The 14,201-nt window shown below is 37.4% G+C and overlaps 1 protein-coding gene across 1 annotated transcript in view; it reads left to right on the top strand.

Annotated features, from left to right (window-relative positions):
* Positions 1 to 13,566, top strand: part of TMEM64 (transmembrane protein 64) — a 34,064-nt gene extending 20,498 nt beyond the window's left edge. Inside the window, exon 3 of the mRNA XM_081258473.1 lies at positions 10,905 to 13,566. Coding sequence (XP_081114599.1) covers positions 10,905 to 11,096 — 192 coding nt within the window. The 3' untranslated portion in view covers positions 11,097 to 13,566. The remainder of the gene's footprint in view (positions 1 to 10,904) is intronic.
* Positions 13,567 to 14,201: the final 635 nt, after the last annotated feature.

Genomic DNA, 14,201 nt, shown 5'->3' with positions numbered 1-14,201 from the left:
ATGTTTCTTAGCCCAGACATTTACAAAAAACAACCACCACAACAACAAAAAAAGTGAAGGCATGTTTATGCCTTGATTGGATATATTGATGATGTTACTTGTAATTTATTTCAGGGAGGATTTAATTTAGCTTACAAAAGATATACAGGAGAATAAAAAGAGAGGAGAAAGAAGTCATCTTGAAGGAGAAGATTAGCATAAGAAAAAAGGATGAAGCTTAGGTTAAAGTTAGCAGAGTAAATAACATGAGGTTCCTCATATTCACTAGAAATGAGCCACAAATTTGCCTCCCACTGTAGCCACCTAAATAGAGTCCTCAGTGTCTGTAAAATCAAAGAAATACCAAACAGATGTTCAGAGGAAGACACAACTATTTACTGTACTGAAATCCAACTTAGATTCCATGGTTTGTCAGTTCAGTTAATCTTTCCCATATATTTTTGTGTGTACTCATCAGCCAAAACCCCATCCTAGATAAATGCAGGTTTTGATCTGCTTTGCACCTGCTCTTTTGGGGAGGTCATACAACCAAGCAAATTGGTGATATTTAATTCATGGTTGCAAATCTTCAGCTAGTTTCTCAACACTGCCCTATATTCTGTTTCCTTTGTCTTCCCGTTCCCCCATTTTCCTCAATGACTATTTCAAACTTACCCTCACCCTCCTCACAGTTTTTTCCTCCTCTCCTGGCTTCCTTCTTCATTCTCAACAGATTACCTCTCTTGCTTAACAGAAAAATCAAAAGCCTTTAAATGGGAAACCCCTCAATTTCCAACTAAGACATGTACTAACCATCTTATGTTCTGCTCCTACCCTTGGCCTGCTTTTCAGTTGACACTGGAAGAAATCACTTTCTGTATGCTTTCCTCTTTAAAGCTTGTCTTTCTACTTGTGTTTGATTCCTTTGTTTTTATTTATTTTTTTTATTCTTTTGTTTTAATAGGGAAACTTTTTTAAAAGTTTTTTTGTTTTGTTTACTTCACTGGGCTGTTGGGAAGAGTCAGTACACATTGCCAGGCCCTGGGCTGCAGAATGCCATCTGGGGGAAAATCCCATGTAAAGATGTAGCCCATTCACCCTTGTTGGGATTAGAAAGACTTTTTCAGTGGTTCTAAACTTATTTTCTGTGGGCTCACCAAATTCTTCGCTCAAGCTGTCATCACTAACCTTCTCTAAATCAGATACACTTTCCAGTTCTCATCTTAGCAACCGAAGATTCTGTTGACTATGCCTTTTATTTATTTATTTTTTACTTTTGTTTTTGAGTTTTTTTTTTTTTACAACTTTATTGGAGTATAATTGCTTCACAATGGTGTGTTAGTTTCTGCTTTATAGCAAAGTGAATCAGTTATACATATACATCTATTCCCATATCCCTTCCCTCTTGCATCTCCCTCCCTCCCACCATCCCCATCCCACCCCTCCAGGCCGTCACAAAGCACCGAGCTGATCTCCCTGTGCTCTGCGGCTGCTTCCCACTAGCTATCTACCTTACGTTTGGTACTGTATATATGTCCATGCCTCTCTCTCGCTTTGTCACAGCTTACTCTTCCCCCTCCCCGTATCCTCAAGTCCATTCTCAAGTAGGTCTGTGTCTTTATTCCTGTTTTACCCCTAGGTTCTTCATGACATTTTTTTTCTTAAATTCCATATATATGTGTTAGCATATGGTATTTGTCTTTCTCTTTCTCACTTACTTCACTCTGTATGACAGACTCTAGGTCTATCCACCTCATTACAAATAGCTCAGTTTCGTTTCTTTTTATGGCTGAGTAATATTCCATTGTATATATGTGCCACATCTTCTTTATCCATTCATCTGATGATGGACACTTAGGTTGTTTCCGTCTCTGGGCTATTGTAAATAGAGCTGCAATGAACATTTTGGTACATGACTCTTTTTGAATTATAGTTGTCTCAGGGTATATGCCCAGTAGTGGGATTGCTGGGTCATATGGAAGTTCTATTTTTAGTTTTTCAAGGAACCTCCATACTGTTCTCCATAGTGGCTGTACCAAATCACATTCCCACCAGAAGTGCAAGAGTGTTCCCTTTTCTCCACACCCTCTCCAGCATTTATTGTTTCTAGATTTTTTGATGATGGCCATTCTGACTGGTGTGAGATGATATCTCATTGTAGTTTTGATTTGCATTTCTCTAATGATTAATGATGGTGAGCATTCTTTCATGTGTTTGTTGACAGTCTGTATATCTTCTTTGGAGAAATGCCTATTTAAGTCTTCTGCCCATTTTTGGATTGGGTTGTTTGTTTTTTTCATTATTGAGCTGCATGTGCTGCTTATAAATTTTGGAGATTAATCCTTTGTCAGTTGCTTCATTTGCAAATATTTTCTCCCATTCTGAGGGTTCTCTTTTGGTCTTGTTTATGGTTTCCTTTGCTGTGCAAAAGCTTTGAAGTTTCATTAGGTCCCATTTGTTTAACTGTGTTTTTATTTCCATTTCTCTAGGAGGTGGGTCCAAAAGGCTCTTGCTGTGATTTATGTCATAGAGTGTTCTGCCTATGTTTTCCTCTAAGAGTTTGATAGTTTCTGGCCTTACATTTAGGTTTTTAATCCACTTTGAGCTTATTTTTGTGTATGGTATTAGGGAATGATCTAATCTCATACTTTTACATGTCCCTGTCCAGTTTTCCCAGCACCACTTATTGAAGAGGCTGTCCTTTCTCCAATGTACATTCCTGCCTCCTTTATCAAAGATAAGTTGACCATATGTGCGTGGGTTTATCTCTGGGCTTTCTATCCTGTTCCATTGATCTATCCTTCTGTTTTTGTGCCAGTACCACACTGTCTTGATTACTGTAGCTTTGTAGTATAGTCTGAAGTCAGGGAGCCTGATTCCTCCAGCTCTGTTTTTCGTTCTTAAGATTGCTTTGGCTATTCGGGGTCTTTTGTTTTTCCAAACATATTTTGAAATTTTTTGTTCTAGTTCTGTGAAAACTGCCAGTGGTAGTTTGATAGGGATTGCATTGAATCTGTAGATTGCTTTGGGTAGTAGAGTCATTTTCACAATATTAATTCTTCCAATCCAGGAGCATGGTATATCTCTCCATCTATTTGTATCATCTTTAATTTTTTTCATCAGTGTCTTATAATTTTCTGCATACAGGTCTTTTGTCTCCTTAGGTAGGTTTATTCCTAGATATTTTATTCTTTTTGTTGCAATGGTAAATGGGAGTGTTTTCTTGATTTCACTTTCAGATTTTTCATCATTAGTGTACAGGAATGCCAGAGATTTCTGTGCATTAATTTTGTATCCTGCTACTTTACCAAATTCATTGATTAGCTCTAGTAGTTTTCTGGTAGCATCTTTAGGATTCTCTATGTATAGTATCATGTCATCTGCAAACAGTGGCAGCTTTACTTCTTCTTTTCCAATTTGGATTCCTTTTATTTCCTTTTCTTCTCTGATTGCTGTGGCTAAAACTTCCAAAACTAAGTTGAATAAGAGTGGTGAGCGTGGGCAGCCTTGTCTTGTTCCTGATCTTAGTGGAAATGGTTTCAGTTTTTCACCATTGAGTACGATGTTGGCTGTGGGTTTGTCATATATGGCCTTTATTATGTTGAGGAAAGTTCCCTCTATGCCTACTTTCTGCAGGGTTTTTATCATAAATGGATGTTGAATTTTGTCGAAAGCTTTCTCTGCATCTATTGAGATGATCATATGGTTTTTCTTCTTCAGTTTCTTAATATGGTGTATCACATTGATTGATTTGTGTATATTGAAGAATCCTTGCATTCCTGGAATAAACCCCACTTGATCATGGTGTATGATCCTTTAAATGTGCTGTTGGATTCTGTTTGCTAGTATTTTGTTGAGGATTTTTGCATCTATGTTCATCAGTGATATTGGCCTGTAGTTTTCTTTCTTTGTGAAATCCTCGCCTGGTTTTGGTATCAAGGTGATGGTGGCCTCGTAGAATGAGTTTGGGAGTGCTCCTCCCTCTGCTATATTTTGGAAGAGTTTGAGAAGGATATGTGTTAGCTCTTCTCTAAATGTTTGATAGAATTCGCCTGTGAAGCCATCTGGTCCTGGGCTTTTGTTTGTTGGAAGATTTTTAATCACAGTTTCAATTTCAGTGCTTGTGATTGGTCTGTTTATATTTTCTATTTCTTCCTGATTCAGTCTTGGCAGGTTGTGCATTTCTAAGAATTTGTCAATTTCTTCCAGGTTGTCCATTTTATTGGCATAGAGTTGCTTGTAGTAATCTCTCATGATCTTTTGTATTTCTGCAGTGTCAGTTGTTACTTCTCCTTTTTCATTTCTAATTCTAATGATTTGAGTCTTCTCCCTTTTATTCTTGATGAGTCTGGCTAACGGTTTATCAATTTTGTTTATCTTCTCAAAGAACCAGCTTTTAGTTTTATTGATCTTTGCTATCGTTTCCTTCATTTCTTTTTCATTTATTTCTGATCTGATCTTTATGGTTTCTTTCCTTCTGCTAACTTTGGGTTTTTTTTGTTCTTCTTTCTCTAATTGCTTTAGGTGCAGGGTCAGGTTGTTTACTCGAGATGTTTCCTGTTTCTTAAGGTGGGATTGTATTGCTGTAAACTTCCCCCTTTGAACTGCTTTTGCTGCATCCCATAGGTTTTGGGTCGTCATGTCTCCATTGTCATTTGTTTCTAGATATTTTTTTATTTCCTCTTTGATTTCTTCAGTGATCACTGCGTTATTGAGTAGTGTATTGTTTAGCCTCCATGTGTTTGTATTTTTTACAGATCTTTTCCTGTAATTGATGTCTAGTCTCATAGCATTGTGGTCGGGAAAGATACTTGATACAATTTCAATTTTCTTAAATTTATCAAGGCTTGATTTGTGACCCAAGATATGATCATTCCTGGAGAATGTTCCATGAGCACTTGAGAAAAATGTGTATTCTGTTGTTTTTGGATCGAATGTCCTATAATATCAATTAAGTCCATCTTGTTTAATGTATCATTCAAAGCTTGTGTTTCCTTATTTATTTTCATTTTGGATGATCTGTCCATTGGTGAAAGTGGGGTGTTAAAGTCCCCTACTATGAGTGTGTTACTGTCGATTTCCCCTTTTATGGCTGTTAGTATTTGCCTTATGTATTGAGGTGCTCCTATGTTGGGTGCATAAATATTTACAATTCTTATATCTTCTTCTTGGATCGATCCCTTGATCATTATGTAGTGTCCTTCTTTGTCTCTTCTAATAGTCTTTATTTTAAAGTCTATTTTGTCTGATATAAGAACTGCTACTCCAGCTTTCTTTTGGTTTCCATTTGCATGGAATATCTTTTTCCATCCCCTTACTTTCAGTCTGTATGTGTCTCTAGGTCTGAAGTGCGTCTCTTGTAGACAGCCTATATATGGGTCTTGTTTTTGTATCCATTCAGCCAATCTGTGTCTTTTGGTGGGAGCATTTACTGCATTTACATTTAAGGTGATTTTCAATATGTATGTTCCTATTCCCATTTTCTTAATTGTTTTGGGTTCGTTATTGTAGGTCTTTTCCTTCTGTTGTGTTTCTTGCCTAGAGAAGTTCCTTTAGCATTTGTTGTAAAGCTGGTTTGGTGGTGCTGAACTCTCTCAGCTTTTGCTTGTCTGTAAAGGTTTTAATTTCTCCATCAAATCTGAATGAGATCCTTGCTGGGTAGAGTAATCTTGGTTGCAGGTTTTTCTCCTTCATCACTTTAAATATGTCCTGCCACTCCCTTCTCGCTTGCAGAGTTTCTGCTGAAAGATCAGCTGTTAACCTGATGGGGATTCCCTTGTGTGTTATTTGTTGTTTTTCCCTTGCTGCTTTTAATATGTTTTCTTTGTATTTAATTTTTAACAGTTTAATTAATATGTGTCTTGGCGTATTTCTCCTTGGATTTATTCTGTATGGGACTCTCTGTGCCTCCTAGACTTGATTAACTATTTCCTTTCCCATATTAGGGAAGTTTTCAACTATAATCTCTTCAAATGTTTTCTCAGTCCCTTTCTTTTTCTATTCTTCTTCTGGAACCCCTTTAATTCGAATGTTGGTGCTTTTAATGTTGTCCCAGAGGTCTCTGAGACTGTTCTCAGTTCTTTTCATTCTTTTTTCTTTATTCTGCTCTGCATTAGTTATTTCCACTATTTTATCTTCCACCTCACTTATCCTTTCTTCTGCCTCAGTTATTCTGCTATTGATCCCATCTAGAGTACTTTTAATTTCATTTATTGTGTTGTTCATCATTGCTTGTTTCATCTTTAGTTCTTCTAGGTCCTTGTTAAATGTTTCTTGCATTTTGTTGATTCTATTTCCAATATTTTGGATTATCTTTACTATCATTATTCTGAATTCTTTTTCAGGTAGACTGCCTATTACCTCTTCATTTGTTAGGTCTGGTAGGTTTTTATGTTGCTCCTTCACCTGCTGTGTGTTTTTCTGTCTTCTCATTTTGCTTATCTTACTGTGTTTGGGGTCTCCTTCTTGCAGGCTGCAGGTTCATAGTTCCTGTTGCTTTTGGTGTCTGTTGCCAGTGGCTAAGGTTGGTTCAGTGGGTTGTGTCGACTTCCTGGTGGAGGGGACTAGTGCCTGTGTTCTGGTGGATGAGGCTGGATCTTGTCTTTCTGGTGGGCAGGTCCATGTCTGGTGGTGTGTTTTCGGGTGTCTGTGTACTTATTATGATTTTAGGCAGCCTCTCTGCTAATGGGTGGGGTTGTGTTCCTGTCTTGCTAGTTGTTTGCTGTTGGGTGCCAAGCTCTGTAGCTTGCTGGTCGTTGAGTGAAGCTGGGTGTTTGTGTTGAGATGGAGATCTCTGGGAGGTTTTAGCCATTTGATATTATGTGGAGCTGGGAGGTCTCTTGTTGACCAGTGTCCTGAAGTTGGCTCTCCCACCTCAGAGGCACAGCACTGACTCCTGGCTGTAGCACCAAGAGCCTTTCATCCACATGGCTCAGAATAAAAAGGAGAAAAAGTAGAAAGAAAGAATTAGTAGAAGTAGAAAGACCGAAAGAAAGAAAGAGAGAAAGGAAGGAGGGAGGGAGTGAGGAAGGAGGGAAGGAAAAAAGAAAGAAAGAATATAAAGTCAAGTAGAATAAAGTATGATAAAATATAGTAAAGTTATTAAAATAAAAAATAATTATTAAGAAAAACATTAGGAAAAAAACGGACAGATAGAACCCTGGGACACATGGTGAAAGCAAAGCTATACAGACAAAATCTCACACAGAATCATACACATACACACTCACAAAAATTGGAAAAGGGGAAAAAATCATAAATCTTGCTCTCAAAGTCCACCTCCTCAATTTGGGATGATTAGTTGTCTATTCATGTATTCCACAGGTGCAGGGTATCAAGTTGATTGCGGAGCTTTAATCCGGTGCTTCTGAGGCTGCTGGGAGAGATTTCCCTTTCTCTTCATTGTTCTCACAGCTCCCGGGTCTCTGCTTTGGATTTGGCCCCGCCTCTGCATGTAGGTCGCCGGAGGGCGTCTGTTCTTCGCTCAGACAGGACGAGGTTAAAAGAGCAGCCACTTTGGGGACTCTGGCTCACTCAGGCCGTGGAGAGAGAGGGGTACAGAGTGCGGGGCGAGCCTGTGGCAGCAGAGGCTGGCGTGACGTTGCACCAGCCCGAGGCGCGCCGTGCTCTCTCCCGGGGAAGCCATCCCTGGATCCCGGGACCCCTGCAGTGGCGGGCTTCACAGGCTCCCTGGAAGTGGGGCGAGGACAGTGACCTGTGCTCGCACACAGGCCTCTTTGCAGCGGCAGCAGCAGCCCCAGTGTCCCACGCCCGTCTCTGGGGTCTGCGCTTTTAGCCGCGACTCGCGGCCGTCTCTGGAGCTCTTTTAAGTAGCGCTCTTAATCCCCTCTCCTCGTGCACCAGGAAACAAAGCGACTATGCCTTTTAAAAACACCTTCTTCTCTTAGCTTCTTTGATACCACTCTCCTGATCTTTTTTGCTGTTTGCCTGGCTCATTTATCAGCACCTCCTTCTCTTTTCACCCCTAATTTGGTCTTCCTCAAGATTCTAGCCAGAGCTTTTTAGTCTCACTCTGAAAACTTCTTCTTGGTAAATCCAGTTACTGTGGTTGCTGCTGTTATGTTTATTGCAAGGACTCCCTAATACACATCTTCAGCTTAGCCTTCTTTCCATACCTTTAGACCCATTCACTCAATTGCTTTGGATATCTAATAGGCACCTCAAATTCAGCATGTCCTAAGCAGAACTTAGCATCTCATCCACACCCTCCCCCAATCAGTTAACATTTTTTTCATCTCTTTACATTGTATCGCCATCCACATAGTATCAAACTTAGGGTGTTCAATAAGTATATCTTGTGTTTTTAAGAGAGCTCACATGTTAGAGAACAAAGACAAGATTTAAAGGCCTACGTTTAAAATAACTAATTTGGGGCTTCCCTGGTGGTGCAGTGGTTGGGAGTCCGCCTGCCGATGCGGGGGGCACTGGTTTGTGCCCCTGTCCGGGAGGATCCCGCGTGCTGCGGGGCGGCTGGGCCCGTGAGCTCTGGCCGCTGGGCCTCCGTGTCCAGAGCCTGTGCTCCACAGTGGGAGGGGCCACAGCAGTGAGAGGCCCGCATACCACAAAAAAAAAATAACTAATTTGAAGGGAACCCTTTTACAGTGTTGGTGGGAATGTAAATTGGTAGAACCACTATGAAGAACAGTATGGAGTTTTCTTAAAAAACTTAAAATAGAACTACCATATTCTCTAACAATCCCACTCCTGGGCATATATCTGGAGAAAACTGTAATCCAAAATGATACATGCACCCCAATGTTCATTGCAGTACTATTTACAATAGCCAAGACATGGAAGCAACCCAAATGTCCATCAACAGAGGGATGGATAAAAAAGATGTGGTACATATATACAATGAAATAACTACTCAGCCATAAAAAAGAATGAAATAATGCCATTTGCAGCAACATGGATGGACCTAGAGATTATCATACTAAGTGAGGTAAGTCAGACAGAGAAAGACAAATATCATATGATATCACTCATATGTGGAATCTGATTTTTAAAAAAGATACAAATGAACTTATTTACAAAACAGAAACAGACTTACAGACATCAAAAACAAATTTATGGTTACAAAAGGGAAAATGGCAAGGGAGGGATAAATCAGGAGCTTGGGGTGAACATACGTGCACTACTATATATAAGATAGATAACCAACAAGGACCTACTGTATAGCACAGGAAACTCTACTCAATATTCTGTGATAGCCTATATCACCTATATGTGGTAGCCTATATGTGGTAGCCTGAATCACTTTGGTATACATCTAAAACTAACACAACATTGTAAATCAACTATATTCCAATAAAATTAAAATATTAAAAAAAGAAAATGTTTTAAATAAGGATGAATAAAATGAATATCTTTGTTTCCTATGACATAAAAAATAAAATAAAATAACTAATTTGCTTAGAATTGTATTAAGTAATGGGTATTCACTTAATGTACAGATTCCCTTGTGCAAGTTCCAGATTCCCCCATCTACTCAACCTACCTTACTCCCAGTATCCTGCCCTTCCCCCTACCTCCCTCAACACTTGTATCTAGAATATTTCTCCCATAAAATTATAGGTAGACTTAATTGAAACAGTGTTATATTTAAGGATCACTATCCTTAGAGCAGCCTTTGAAAGCTTGCTGGGACATTAAACAATATCTACTGAGAGTATTTGCTATGAACTCTAAAGAACCACTTTAAAATGAACTTTGGAATAAATACCATTTAAAAGATGTAGATTGCTTAGACATTCATTGCGCTGAATTGTATGTAGAATGTTTAAGCACAGAGGGACCACAACTTTTGGACAGTGGGAGAAGCCCATCTGGCTTAAAGGGACTTACCTGAAATCACAGCACTAGTGAGTGGCTAAAAGAAGACTAGAACCTGATTTTCAGTTTAATGCTTTTTCTAGTTAACCCTTTGACTGGTATTTTTCCCCTCACCATGTTTCTTTGTTTTTGTTTTGAAAAGTATAGACAGTTTCATGTTCATAATCTCTAGTTAATTTCTTTTGAAGCTTCTTGGCATTTCAATTTTTTTAATTGTTTAAATTAATTTATTTATTTTTGGCTGCGTTGGGTCTTCATTGCTGTGCGCGGGCTTTCTCTAGTTGTGGCAAGCAGGGGCTACTCTTTGTTGCGGTGTGTGGGCTTCTCATATGGTGGCTTTTCTTGTTGTGGAGCATGGGCTCTAGGCACACAGGCTTCAGTAGTTGTGGCACACGGACTCAGCAGCTGTGGCTCACAGGCTGTAGAGCACAGGCTCAGTAGTTGTGGCACACAGGCTTAGTTGCACCATGGCAAGTGGGATCTTCCCAGACCAGGGCTTGAACCTGTGTCCCCTGCATTGGCAGGTGGATTCTTAACCACTGCGCAACCAGGGAAGTCCGGCATTTCATTTTTTAAAGTGTTTCTTAATATTTTTAATTTTGGCTGCACCAGGTAGGTCATTTGCAAATGGTAGTGCTTCTCTCTAAGTGGGCTTAAAAATACCTACGGACATTTATAATTCTGCACAGAAATAATACTACATTAATAAAGTTTAGCCAGTATCTCTATTGTAGAAATTTTTTTTATTCCTTGAAGGAAACTTTTTGGTACAAAGAGAGAAGCTTGACTTGTATCAAACAAACATCATTTAATATGGACTAAAAGGAATGTATAGTTGCCTTGTGTTAACTGGATACCATATAATAGTTACCCTGTAGATTTTGGCCCTCCACACCCAGCAGTCAAAGGAAGAATAAATGACAACTGTGTGTAAACTATTTAAAAATTTTACCTAACGGTATTTGACAAGCATCCTGTTTGTAACATTTCTAAGACAAATATTTATTGGATATATTTCTCCCCTTTTTCCATGTAAAATATTGTTAACTGTAATATTTTATTTTTATTCACAGATTATTATAAGTATAGGCCTCATGTTTTATGTAGTTCATCGAGCTCAAGTGGAATTGAATGCAGCTATTGTAGCTTGTGAAATGGAACTGAAAACCTCTCTGGTTAAAGGCAATCAACCAAATATCAGTGGCTCTTCATTCTACAACAAGAGGACCCTAACATTTCCTGGAGGTGGAATCAATATTGTATGATTCTAATGAAATGTATGATTGTCAGAGCCTAGTGTGCGGTCCAAGGTCTAGCAGTCCCCTCGCTAGTGGGCAGATGCAAGTTCTAATTGTATTACAGCACAAAAAAACAAAACAGAAACTGACTAGTTTTTAAATTGCACATTTTTTAAAAAGCAAGAATAATTTTCTGGATAGGTAAGTGTAAATGTAGATGCAATTTTGGCTGCAACTCTTTATCATGTATTATACCCAGAATGGCCTATAGGTCTGCACTTTAGTTTTTCTTCATTGTTTTCTTTATGGGTACTTATGAACAGAGAAAAAATCCAAATATTTTTTTGCTTAGTGTCTTTATTTATAAAGTCTATGAAGAGTTGTAAGCATCTTTGCTACTTATAAAGATGAGTGAAATATGCAATTTTAAATGTATAATATTATTGGACATTCTTTGCTTTGGTAGTCTTTCCAGAAAGGATAAACGGTGTTGTTGTTGTTTTTTTCTAATTGTTTTAGGTGGGACCACTTTGCTTTCCTTTTCCTTGCTAGTTAGAAAATAGACATGAACTTTTGTTTGAATGTATTTTTGTAAGAATCAATTATACCGATACACACAAGCTTAAATCCTACATTGTGGGACTGAAGTGCTCTTAAGATACCTTTTTTAGTTTCACTGTGTAATATGCAAAGCAAAAGGGAAATTATTTAAATGGGTGGTGGCTCAAATTAGAACTTGAGTTCTAATTTCATTACATTGGTTTTACCCTCCTTAGGTCTTCCATCAAAGGGCTGTCCTATTGCAGTCTTACTAAAACATTTTATTAAAATAAACTTCTTTTTCTTTTTATATTCATAATTAGGCTTTGAGATAAAGATGTTATTCCTTTAAAGTGGTGGGCTTACCATCATTAAAGATGTCACTCAGGTGGCCTTGTTTGATCAAAACGCCTTTCTAAAAAACCAAGCTTTAAAATCATGTTTATAATTCCATTGAAGTACGTATATATTTTTCCCATAGTCTTCATCTTTAAAACTATAAGTAATGTTAACTTAATGCCCAGATTTGTATTATTTGCCGTACTGTAGAGTAGGCTTATTTTGTTTGGTTTTTGGTACTTAATTTTCTCTAAGACTCAGGAATTCTGAAATGTGAAATTAAGTCTTGCAATTCTTTCTCTTGTAGAATGAATTGAGTGTATTTATTCATAGCACTTATGTGTATAGAATATAATGATTTGGCAATATGATTCATGTGACATATTATTCCTTTATCACCTTATATTTTTAAAATAGCTTAATTGTGAACTTAATGATTCGTTTTTTTACAATGGAGATTATAGATATGAATGCAAATTTTCTAATAGGTATCTCTTTTTTAGCTATGAAGATGTCACCTTATCAGAGACCTCCCATTTGCCTTTTCATTAGGGTAAAATCTTTGCCCTGATTTACTAAAGTGCAAAAGAATTATTTGTAAGCAGATTATTTTAGTTTTATTCTAAAGATGCATTTGACCACTTTAATGTGTAAATTTTTTGCCCTGTTGCAGGTATAGTTGTTTTCCTGTCCTTCATAATGCCTAAGTTTGCTCACCTTTGAGTAACAGTGAAGTTCATATGTACATACCAAGAAGAACTCAGTGCAAATGATCTTATAGGCACCTGGGTCTATAGCATTCAATTGGCCTACAAATCCTTCCTTCTTTTATTGGTAGAAAAAAATATATAGTATTGGAATATCATTATTCTTTTTTGAATCCTAATTACTTATTTGGTTATCTTTAGAAATTATTTAGTTTAATTATCCCAGTAAACAATATGTTTGATTTATTCTTTTCTGTCTAACTTGACAGTATTTCTCTTGTGCTTCTTGTTTGTGTTTAGTTTTTGGTAAAGAAATCAATAATTTAAGATCACTACTTTCATACACTTGTATTACACTTCATGTATTTTGAAGTGCATTTATTTAATTAGCATTTTGTAACTTGAATAATTTTGCCAAATGAATACCTTTTGGTAGTTTGTCATGAGTTCTTCCAACTGTTGCATTTTGCTTAGTACTTAAAATAAATATGTAAAGGTAAAAGAGAAGTAATTTTTCTGTATTCTGCCAACATAATTTTATATAATAAAATCATCCATTTTTACTTAAAATAGTATGGATTTACTATTTCTAAAATACTAATCTAAAGCTGCTGTTTTCCTTTTGTTCATCATCTCTAGCCTCCACATAAACTACTATCCCTTATAGTCATGCTATTTGATAGCTGTTTTTTTATATGAGCTGTCTGTAAATTGTACAAAGCATTACCATGCCTTATTCACTCCATCTTTAACCCTGTATCCCAGATTTCTGGCAGCAACAAATTTCTACAGGATCCTTTTATGTTGCCCAAATATTGCATCCAGTTGTAGAGTATATATTTATAAGAGAAAATGTTTTGGATTTCTCAAATCATTTAAGTGCAATATAAAGTTGCTTTATGCATATTTTTAAAAGCACACAATATACCTTATCTCAAATCTGATGAAAGATATGTTCTATTTTTCTATTTTTAATTCGTTGGGCCTTTTTCTTAGTTTTCCACATTTTCTGGTTTATTACTAATGATTTTGTTTACTCTTTGCCAAGTTCTTTCATGTAAATTATTTTTAAACAGCAGCACCTCTTTTAAAAAACACATAATAATTTACTTATTATGTTTTCATGTCCATTTTCATTTGATCATCTGATTTGTGAAATAACTTGAAATCTGTACTTTGGTTTGTGAAAATAATAGAACCAAATCTCTCTCATTAGAATGTGTATTTTGAGTTTATGTTCAGAAGTGACTTTGTGGGTTTGTTCAGAACCAACCATACTCTCCTTTTATGTACTTTGTAACCAACTGCAAACCTTTTAAGAAGACTTTCCCCTGATAGGATCAAGCCTATGACTATAAAACATTTCCCTCCCTGAGAAGCTATTAAGTTCAGTATCTACTCTTATTTACCATTGTTCTCAGGCTTCCCTGGTGGCGCAGTGGTTGAGAGTCCGCTTGCCAATGCAGGGGACACGGGTTCATGCCCCAGTCCAGGAGGATCCCACATGCGGGGGAGCGGCTAGGCCCGTGGGCCATGGCTGCTGAGC

This window comes from Mesoplodon bidens (genome assembly GCF_964165515.1).
Source record: "Mesoplodon bidens genome assembly, chromosome: 16".
Lineage (NCBI taxonomy): Eukaryota > Metazoa > Chordata > Mammalia > Artiodactyla > Ziphiidae > Mesoplodon > Mesoplodon bidens.
This window is presented reverse-complemented; position numbering and strand designations above follow the sequence as displayed.